The 11,203-nt window shown below is 47.0% G+C and overlaps 1 protein-coding gene across 1 annotated transcript; it reads left to right on the top strand.

Annotated features, from left to right (window-relative positions):
* Nucleotides 1–1,878: 1,878 nt before the first annotated feature.
* On the top strand, nt 1,879–10,239 carry LOC100025995 (UDP-GlcNAc:betaGal beta-1,3-N-acetylglucosaminyltransferase 7-like). The gene is made up of 2 exons (XM_001376718.3): nt 1,879–3,808; nt 4,525–10,239. The coding sequence occupies exons 1-2, from the start codon at nt 3,104–3,106 to the stop codon at nt 5,023–5,025; spliced, it is 1,206 nt and encodes a 401-aa protein (XP_001376755.2). The 5' UTR covers nt 1,879–3,103; the 3' UTR covers nt 5,026–10,239.
* Nucleotides 10,240–11,203: the final 964 nt, after the last annotated feature.

The raw sequence follows: 11,203 nt of genomic DNA, 5'->3' as shown, positions 1-11,203 counted from the left end.
TGAATTCTGTGGTTATAGGAGTAAGTTGTGATTTGACAGGAGTTCAGAAACAGGGTTTCGTCTGCTGAGTCTGTATGGGTTACAGATTTAATATTTTGAATTACATTCCATTTCTTGCCAGCTCAGATTGGATATGGTTGTAATTTGGGATTTGGAGAGAGAGAGTCAGTCTTTTAGGAAGGTTATCCTGTGCAGGTACCAAAGAAATTCTGAAGGAATCACTGGAATGCTGTCTCAAATGGAGCACCTACGATGGGTACTTGATGCTAAACAATTAATACATTGATCTTTCTACAGACTTAAGCCAAGCAATAGATTGCCTGATTTTTGACTGCTTACAATGCCCCAAGTATCATAGGTGTCCTTCTGTGATCTAAGAATTTTAGAGGATTGCCACATGGAATATGAGTTTGACTTGTTTTGATTGGACCTAGAGAGTAGACTTAGGAGCAATAGATAGAAGTTGACAATAAGGAAAAACTAATAATTAGAAGTACCCAGGAAGAAGAGTGGGTTGCTCTGAGGGGCACTGGGTTCCCTCTTACCTCTGGGAGATATTGTAGGGGGGATTCTTTTTCCAGTGGGGTTGGAGTTGATGGGTTTGGAGATCTTTCCAACTCAGAGATTCTCTGAATTAAGCTGGGGAAGGACAGAAGTTTTAGCAGGTGGGTTTCCACCCAAAAAAATTGTAATCCAATTTCATTAAATTCTCTCTACTGTCATAGAAATGTCCATTTTGAGTTTGAAGGGACCCTTGAGTCCAATCTCTAATTGTGCAGAACAAAGAAATAGAAACCCAGAGAAGTTAAATAATTGGCTCAGAATCCAATGATTTCTGCCAGGAGTGGCAAAAATACCAGCAAAAGGTGCTTAGAGTAACCAGTCATCCTGACTTGGATTGCCATTGGACTTTGATGACTCTGGATGAGAGAGTGAGGCTGATTGTGTGCCACTCTGCCTCATTTATATCCAATTCCTGTTCATGTCAAGATATCACCCAAGATGCCATTGGCTCTCTTTGAAAGGAAGGGTGAATAACTGAGTATCTACTGTGCATCTAAGTGAAAGCTAGGTATTGTTGGAAGCATAGGAATAGACAAATAAGATGAGATCCTTGCCTTCCTGGAGCTGACAATCCAGCTGGGCAATGCTATCAAACAATTAGAAATTAAGACCTTTAGACTGTTAAGTCCTGCAAAGCACAGATGATCTTATTTATTTTTGAATCTTGCTCAGCACTTAGTCCAGAACCCTATCTAAGGCAGGCAGTTAATAAATGTTTTGTTCAATAAACAAATGGGTTCCTGGATTACTGGGGTACAAGTGGACCTCAGTTTCCCCCCACTGTAAGAAGGCTAGACTAGATCTCTTCCATCTCTAAGTGATACAATCCTAAGAAATTCCAGATAGAGGATGCCCCTAAGGTGTTTGGGGGGAAAAAGCCATCTCAGAGCAGGGCCATCTAACCCAAGCCACAGCATTGAGGAGGAAGGCCCTGTGAAGAGTGGAGTGGAGGGTCAGCAAAGTATCATGAAAAGGATTAGAATAGAAAACTTTCCAGAGGGTCAGCTGGCTGGTTCAGTGGGTAGAGAATCTGGCCTGGAGAAAGGAGGTCCTAGATTCAAATCTTATCTCAGACACTTCCTAGCTATGCTACCTAAGTCACTCTCCTCAGTTGCCTAGCCCTTACCACTTCTGCCTTGGAATCCATAGATTCTAAGACTGAAGGTAAGGGGAAAGAAAGAGAAGGAAGGGGGAAAAGGGGAAAGGAAAGAAGGAAGGAAGGGAAGGAGGGGAAAGTGAGGAAGGAAGAAAGGAAGGAAGGAAGAAAGAAAGGAAGGAAGGAAGAAAGGAAGGAAGGAAGGAAGGAAGGAAGGAAGGAAGAAAGGGTTCCAGATTTTAAATTAGGAGCCCAGGGTTTGAATACTTGCTCTGGCCTTAAGGGACCTTAGAGGTCATCCTCTAATCCAAATTCCTCATTTTGTAGATGAGGAAATTGAAGTTGAAAGGTGACTGATCCAAGGCTATTTTGCCATTCTAGACTGGACCACTGTGAGAAAAGCACATTGGAAAAAAATTTCTATTATTAATATTATGGAGAAGTGAGTCAAAATTCATCCTCAGAGTCTGTTTCTGGTACACACTTCTTGGTAGTGTTACTCTGGGCAAGTCATTGAACCTTTCCCTGCCTTTAGTCTTCTGGGAAAATTAAAAGTTGCAGGGTAGATGCTGTTTGGTATTGGCTGAGGGATTCTCCTTGAAAGAGATTCTATACCAATGAAATCATGGGTCCAGTATGGAAATATCAAGAAGGCCAGAGAAGGAGAGTAAGTTGCTTGCAGACAGGCCACTTGACCAATTCTAGGACCTGCCTTCCGACTCCAAAGCTAGAATGCCTGCGCTTCCTTTATCCGTAATCTCGAACGGAGGACCTTTAACGCTTTTGTGTTCCTCATCCCCTGAGTGTTTTCAGGCTTCTGACGTTGCAGGTGCAGAGCCAGTGTAACTCTTCTCAAGCCAGAAGTGAGCAGTCTTGGGAAGGGGAGGAGTGTCTTTTGGTTCCTGGAAGATTTCTCAGAAGTGCTAACACAGCCACAGAGCACTGAAAACAGCTGAGGGCTTCCCAGACTGCTGCCCCTGGCAGACTATGGGGGATCTAGATATACCTCCGAATGGTCAGGGGAAGACGGACTAGCTGTTGCCTGCGGCTTCGGTTTTGAGTTGCTCCCTGCTTGCCATGACGGGGCCCCGAAGGGTTCAGGGGAGGCGAGCATAGTCCTGGGAAGTTGCGCGGACTGGATCTCCAGAGTTTCGAAAGTTCCTGGACTCTCTCTCCCTCCCTCCAACCCCCACCCCCACCCCCCAATTTCTCATCCTTCTCCCTAGCTCCAGCCATAGCACCAGGATCGTGGGTCTTGCTGACACACGGTGGCCTCTTGGATAGACTCTGGTCAGAGGCAGTTGTACTCGCCTGGGGTTGGAGTCCCAATCTGGACAGTTCCTCGAGATAGCTTCTCAGGGCTGGAGGGCTCCCTTCAGCTTTGATCAGAGGCAGGCTGGCTCTGACCCTGGCCGGGCACCCTCACCAAGTGAGACCTTTACCATGCCACTGTGCTGTGCGCTGCGGTGGCCCGCTGCGCGCGGCGTGGGGAGGAGGCGGTGCACCCTCGGGGCAGCACTGTTGGCGATGTTAGTGCTGCTCTGGCTGGGTGTCGAGGGTCCAGAGCTCGTTCGCTTACCCCGGGAGGCCAGCCGGCCCGCTGGCACAAATATCTCCGTGCGCCCGGACGCTGTTCTGGAGCCAGAGCAGCTGGAGGGTGGCGACGACGGAGAGGCCATGAGAACTGTGTGGTGCGCCCCAACACAGACCCAGGCCCCTCCTCTGCAGCCCCCAGAGCCCCGATTTCGCGCCTTCCTCCGCCACCGGCATTGCCGCTATTTCCCGTTGCACAGTGACCACCCGAACAAGTGCGGAGGGCGGGTACGACTGCTACTGGCCATCAAGTCGTCCCCGGAGCACGGTGAGCGGCGGGCGGCTGTGAGGCGCACGTGGGGACAAGAACTGGCCGGCTCGGGCTCGGGCTCGGACGCCGCAGTGGTGCGCACAGTGTTCCTGCTGGGCAGGGGAGCAGCCGAGGAGGGGCCCGGCGGGGAGGCGCTTCGCCTGCGGCTGGAGCAGGAGGACAGGGCGCACGGGGACTTGCTGCGCTGGGACTTCGCTGACACCTTCTATAACCTCACCCTCAAGGCTGTCAACTTCCTGCGCTGGTTCCAACATCGCTGCCCCGGGGTGGAGTTCGTGTTCCAGGTAAGCACAGCAAAGGAGGGATCCTGGCAGCAGCTGCCAGGCTGAGAGAGGGGGTGCTGAAGAGGGAGCGGCTTGGACTGGACCCACAAAGGCTGGGGAATTGGAGGGAGGGGAGAGCTGACAGGGGAGTAAAGTTTATTAGCACAGTCCTAGAGCAAGAAGAAATTCTGAGCATCTGGTTCAACCTCCGGTTCAACCTCCTCGCTTTACAGAGGGGAAAGATGAAGACTGGACGGACTAGTTCAAAGTCCTCCGCGAGTTAGTGGCCCAGTCAGGACTAGTTCTCATGGATGTAAAGGGAGAGAAAAGAGTGGAAGATCCAGGAGTGGAGAGGAACCAGGGCTTGGTGAGGTTTGTGCCTGAGAGCCGGGGGAGTGAGAGGAATAGGATGGACTACAGGGCAGGAAACAGGAATAACAATAAAAACTTACAGGATACTTTGTGGATAATAACAGAAAGAAATGGCCTGGGTAACTAAGGGGATTATAGTTAGTGCTGGACTTGGAGTGATAAAGACTCGAATTCAAATCCTGCTCTGTGACGATGGGGATGGCCTTTAGCCGCTCTCAGCCTCAGTTTCTCATCTGTAAATTAGGTAGAGTAGGGCAGAGGGACTGCTTAGTTGACTGCAAGATTCTAAGGTGCTTTGGTGTAGTGGGGCGGGAGGGGAGAAGCAAGTACCAATCTATGTTGAGATGAGCTGGGTCTATCCCCAGGGTGACGATGATGTGTTTGTACATCCCGCCAATTTGCTGGAATTCCTACGCTCCCGACAGGGCGACCCTGGGCTGCCCCAGCTCTTTGTTGGGGACGTGATTCTCCGAGCCTGGCCCATTCGCAACCGGCACAGCAAGTATTACATCCCACCCGAACTCTTTAACCAGCCTTATCCGCCCTACGCTGGAGGCGGAGGCATACTCATGGCGGCTCCGCTGGTCCGGCGCCTGCTGTCAGCCTCCGAGTATCTGCCCCTGTTCCCCATAGATGATGTCTTCCTGGGCATGTGCCTGAAGCGGCTCGGGGTGGTGCCCCAGGCCCACCCAGGCTTCCGGACTTTCGGCATTCATCGGACCCGCACCAATCCCATGAATCAGGACCCCTGCTTCTACCGAGAACTGCTCATGGTGCACCAGCTGGGGCCGCCTGCTCTGATCAGCATGTGGGAGGCTGTGCATAGCGAAGAACTGCACTGTGCCCAAACTGTCAGCTTCCTCTGACTCTGTTGCCTCTCAGGGGAAGGGGGAGGAAGAGGGCGTCCCCATCCTATTTTTGTCTCTACCTCAGTTCTTACAGGTAAAGTGGGATAGATAAGCAGTAGAACTACCGGCTTGGGTTGCCAGAGGATCTGGGTTCCAAAGCTCACCTCTGATTTTTCCCTCTCAACCTCTCTGGGCTCGTTTCCACACTGACAAAAGAAGGGGTTGGACTAGGGTGCCCTGAGGTCCCTTCTAGTTCTTCACCTGGGATAAAGGATCCATTGATGCTGGCCCATTCATTCTCTGCCTCGTTCTAACCCTAGTTCTAAAACCGGGGAGGTGAGGAAGGCACGTTGTAAAAAGAGGAGGGGGGTGGTTGCAAACTGACTTTAGCTGGGCTGCACTCTGGGGTCTTGGAAAGACCCGGGCCAGGGCTAGCCAGTGGTATAGACCCTTATAGCAGTGAGTAGCTGCAGGAACTGAAGGAACACTATATTTGGAAACTGAGGATCTCGATTCCAGTTCTAGCTTGGGGAAAGTCACTGAGCCTCAGTTTCTTAGCCTTTAAATGGGATAGCAATATTTCCTTTGCCTACCTCCTAGGAACTATTGAGAGGATGGAATGAGATAACAAAGAGGGAAAAGTGCTTTGTAACCCTAGACACACAGAATGGACTCTAGAGGCCCAAAGGGCAGGGATCGAGATGGTCAGACTGAGAGGTCACTGTCGAGAGCCTTCTCTTCTGGCAGACAGAGGGGACAGCTCCTCGGTCTGCTGGGTTTCTGCACCTTCTGCTCTAAGTGGCTTGATGCCCTTTGTCTCTAGGTTCTGGTGGGCAAAGAGAAAGCAGGCGGTTTTTCAGCCACAGAAAAGCTGGCCCAATGGAAGAAAATGCCGAGGGCGTTTCTGACAAGTGAAAGAGCCCTTTAGCTCAAGGCGGGGCCAGGCTATGTGCCCAGAGTGGAGGAGAGTTTGAAGTCACCAGTGCAGGCAGGGAATGGGGAAAGCTGCCTCTTGGTTTTCGGGCAGTCCATCAAGGGTTAATTCCTTCCCTCCCCTCCTCCTCTTCAGCTGAGTAATCCAAACCCAATTCCGCCAGGACGTCCAACCTAATCAGTAAGACACAACAAATCAGGTTCTAGCCACTGATCATCTTTGCTTTTGTAGTCCCCAGTCACCATGGTGACAGGGCATCCTGTCCTTTCAAACACATCCCCTTCTGGGTTAGAAACAGCTCTGCTGCCTGTACCACATGGTGGAAGAGAAAGTCAAACTAGAGAAGAATAAACAGAACTTTCCAAAGTCTTCAGTGTCCAATCTCTGTGCTTTCCCACCTCACTTTATGATGGTTTTAAATGGTTTTTGTTGCCTTTTTTTTTAATCCTCACTTTCCGTCTTTGAATCAGTGCTGTGTATTGGTTCCATGGCAGAAGAGAGGTAAAACAAAATCCAGTTTGTGCCTAATTTATTTCTAACCCTTGCTTTCTGTCGTAGTAACAACTCTAAGACAGATGGGCAGGGGAGAGGCAATGGGGGTTAAGTGACTTGTCCAGCTGGGAAGTGTCTGAGGCTAAATCTGAATCCAGGACCTCTTGTCTCTATCCCCTGAGCCACCCATCTGCCCTCCCTCTTTTTAAACCACCCCTATTTCTCAATATAGTCCTTCCTCTTTTGTTTCCATGGAGATATGACCCTTAAAACAAAAAATAAACAAGAAATAGTTCAACAGAATAAACCAAGGCAGCAGTCACGTCCTACTTTATAGTCTTCCACACTCATAGTCCTCCACCTTTACAGTGTTTCCATGGGGTTTTGCAAGGGATTGTTGATGTCTCAGTACTTGGGCATAGGCTGTATCTCATACACTAACAGACTCGGAGAGGGACCTTAAAGATTATTTGGTGGAATTCCCCTCCTTTTATAAGAGGTAACTGTGGCTCAGAGGTTAAGAGTACTGGACTTGGAGTCAGACCTGAGTTCAAATCTTAACCTTAAACACTAGCTGTAGGATCTCAGGCAAGTCACTTAATTTTTGTACAACTAGCTAGAGTCAGGAAGACCAGAGTTCAAATCTAGCCTGTGTGACCCTGGGCAAGTCACTTAATCTCTGATTGCCTGACAAAAAGATCCACTGGAGAAGGAACCAGCAAACCCCTCCAGCATCCTGGCCGAGAGAACCCCTGGGAGAGCTATGGTCTTTGGGGGTCACAAAAAAGTGGCACGTGAATGAACAGCACTTCATTTTACAAATGGGGGGCGTCTGGAGGAAAACGAGGTCCAGAGATGTTAGCATCCTATTGTTGCTGCCCCCCTGCCTGAGAAGAGTGCCTGGAAGGTGAGAGTATAGCCATCACCTTTCCTCAAACCTGAGTCTTCCTAGTCTATCTAGAGCAGCTTTATGGTCTTGAACCCTTTTTTTGCTTCTCATCTATCTGGGCCCATTTCCCATCCGTAAAACAAGGGGGTTGGGCTTGCTGGTGTTTGAGGTCTCTTTCAACTGGACTTACAGTCCATCTGCTGACTCTGTGGCTATGGGGGAGTCACCACCTCTGTGCAACTGAGCTCCCTTTTTTCTAAAACAAGGAAGTTGGGTCTGAGGACATCTAAGGGCTCTTCTAGCCCCATCTGCCATCCAGTGAACCATTTCATTAACTCAAGATTAATTCACGTGCTTTGATTTCTCTGGGTGGGATGAAAGAGCTGGATGGCTCGTCCCCAGCTCCTCTGTAAGAGCGGCCAGCCTGCCCCACAGGGCTGCATCCTGGGACTTTGCAAAGGGCTGCAGCCCTGACCTGAGCAGCCCTGGGCAAGCAGTAGATGCATGTGCTAAAGAAGAGAATTTGCAGCCCCCGGCTCAGGTGTGGTGGCTGTCTAGATGGACTTTGTGAACAGTTTCCCCTTCAGTTCCCCAACTGGAACAGAGGCAGAAGAGGTTTCCCACGGGTCCTCACCACACACTGGCTGACAGTTAAGACTTGCAGCTAGCTGCAAAGGACATTATAAGGCTCCTTCCTGCAGGGTGCTATTTCTGAGAACCCAGCCACGCTGGGCCAAGAACCCTGAAGGAAACCTCTTGAATTCGTGGTCATGCAAGAGGAAGGAAGCCCACACAAGGACCCGAGAAAAAGTGTGGTCAGTTTTCTTTCCACTTGTAACTTCTATCACCCACAGAGGAAAGCCATATTTGTCTCAGGAAGTTCTCAGGGCCCTTTTAGGTAACAGAAAAAGAATATTCACTTAGCAAACCAATTTTAAAAATAGCAAATTTCTCTTATACCTTTTTTACTGCTTAGAACAGAGCAAATGACTATATGCAACTTTAAAATTAATCATAAATAGGGGCAGGTAGGTGGCACAGTGGATAGAATGTCAGACCTAGAGACTGGAGGTCCTGGATTCAAACTGGACCTCCATATACTTTCTAGCTGTGATACCTTGGGTAAGTCACTTAACTCCAATTGCCTATCCCCTGCCCATCTGTCTTAAGAGTTGTTACTATGACAGAAAGCAAGGGTTAGAAATAAATTGGGCAAAAATTGGAATTTTTTAAAAATCCTTACCTTCTGTCTTGGAGTCAATACTGTGTATTGGTTCCAAGGCAGAAGAGTGGTAAAGACTAGGCACCCAGCTGGGAAGTGTCTGAGGCCAGAATTGAGTCCAGGACCTCCCATCTCTAGGCCTGAGGAATGTACTTTATTTTATTTTATTTTAGTTAAAATTTTAAACCCTTACCTTCTGTCTCTGGGAGTTAATATTGTGTATTGGTTCCAAGGCAGAAGAGAGGTAAGGGCTAGGCAATGGGGGTGAAGTGACTTGCCCAGGGTCACACAGCTAGGAAGTGCCTGAGGCCAGACTTGAACCCAGGACCTCCCATCTCTAGACCTGGTTCTCCATCCACTGGGCCACCCAGCTGCCACCCCCCCCCATAAATTGGAATCTTAAAAAGCCATTGTATAATTAGTTCAACTGGCTTGTAATTTTTATAGTTTGTTTTCTTATGAGTAGCAGGACATGATTGAATTTAAACTTCATTATCTAACACTGTTTGTCTTGCCCATTCTGTATACGTGTGTATGTTTTTTGTTGTCCAGGCCTGCCTCTAACAAGGCATCTTGACACGTCTTCTGCAAAACAACAAGGGAGGTCTGGAAACCTTTGAGTCAGAGCAGTTGGGTTGATGGCAAACTCTGGAACCAACTGCCAGTGCCAGCGTACAGCTGTGTGAGGGGAAGCGTTGGTTAAGCAGACACAGCTGGTCACAATGTTGGTTTTCCAAACACGTGAGGAGATGGCCCTTGGGAAAACGATGTCTTCTTCCAGAAAGGGTAGACTAGACCACCTAAAAATAAGGTTTGCAATGGTGGATCCACAAGCACCTTCAGCCACAAAACTTGATGTTTCTGCGAATGATTCATGCTAGATGCTAAGAGAACAAGTGATTCAGTTAAGTCCTTGCACATCTCTTTTGAGAATACTCTTGGGATCTCAGAGTAGGAAAAGACTTTTGTTGCTCAGTGCTGCTCAACTTTTTGTGCCTCTATGTGGGGTTTTCTTGGCAAAGATACTGGGGTGGTCAGCTCATTTTACAGATGAGGAAACTGAGGCACATAAGGTGAAGTGACTTGTTCAGGGTCACACAGCTGATAAGTGTCTGAGGCTAGATCTTCCTGACTCTAGGTCCAACACTCTATCCACTGAGCCACCTAGCTAGAACTTGACCCAGAACTTCCCATATGACTAAAAATACTCATCTTCTACTAGAAACCTTTCCTAAACTCCCTCAGTGCCAGGACCTTCCCTCTACTGATGATCTCAGCTTCTTCTGTCTCTAGCTTGTTTGCATATTGTCCCCCCCAAAAGACTGTGAACACCTCCACAGCAGGGATTCTATTTTTGTCTTTCTATATACCTTAGTGCTTAGCACCCTGCCTTGATGCACGGAAGGTGTTGGAAAAAGGCTTATGAACTTGACAGAATTTCCAAGAATCCACTCCATTCTAGATAGCTCCATTGGACAGCAGATTTTGCCTTTGAAAAAAACCTCAATTTGGATCTTTGCAACTTCCACTCATGATGTGTCATTCTGCCCTCTGAAGCCAAGGAGGAGAATAAACCTAAAGAAACCTTGTTCCTCAGAACAGCCCTTTACTACCTAAAGACTGCAGTTATTCCCATTCTAAGTTTTCCCTTCCACACATCCACAAATGTATGTAAATAGAATTGTATTAAACCTAGGTATGTAATGATATTATATGAACGTTTATATGAATCTTGTATAATACAATGATATTAATTCCATAATTTAATCAATATTTATATGGTCTTTAGAGAACACATATATAAATACTATGTATTATCCATCCATCCATCCATCCATCTATCTATCATTCTATCTATCTATCTATCTATCTATCTATCTATCTATCTATCTATCTATCTATCTATCTATTCATCTATCCATCTATCCACCCATCTATCTATCTATCTATCTATCTATCTATCTATCTATCTATCTATCTATCTATCTATCTATTCATCTATCCATCTATCCACCCATCTATCTATCTATCTATCTATCTATCTATCTATCTATCTATCTATCTATCTATCTATCTATCTATTCATCTATCCATCTATCCACCCACCCATCCATCTATCTATCTATCTATCTATCTATCTATCTATCTATCTATCTATCTATCTATCTATCTATCTATCCATCCATTCATCCATCTATCCATCCATCCATCTATCTATCTATCTATCTATCTATCTATCTATCTATCTATCTATCTATCTATCTATCATCCATCTATCCATCCATCTATCTATCTATCTATCTATCTATCTATCTATCTATCTATCTATCTATCTATTCATCTATTCATCTATCCATCTATCCATCCATCCATCTATCTATCCATCCATCCATCCATCTATCTATCCATCCATCCATCTATCCATCAATCAATCTATCTATCTATCTATCTATCTATCTATCTATCTATCTATCTATCTATCTATCTATCTATCTATCCTTACCCTGTCAGAATAGAAGCTTCTTGAGGAATCAGGGAGCTGTTTCTTATTCTAGATTTGAATTGCCAGCACTTGGCACCACCTAGCTGCCCAGCTGTTCTGTTTATTTATTTCTTTCCAGACCTTTTTTCTGTTCTCTTCTATGCATTAAAAATATTT

The sequence above is a fragment of the Monodelphis domestica genome, chromosome 4 (genome assembly GCF_027887165.1).
Source record: "Monodelphis domestica isolate mMonDom1 chromosome 4, mMonDom1.pri, whole genome shotgun sequence".
Taxonomy (NCBI): Eukaryota; Metazoa; Chordata; class Mammalia; order Didelphimorphia; family Didelphidae; genus Monodelphis; species Monodelphis domestica.
The sequence above is the reverse complement of the archived record's forward strand: the minus strand, read 5'-3'. Positions and strand labels throughout refer to the sequence as shown.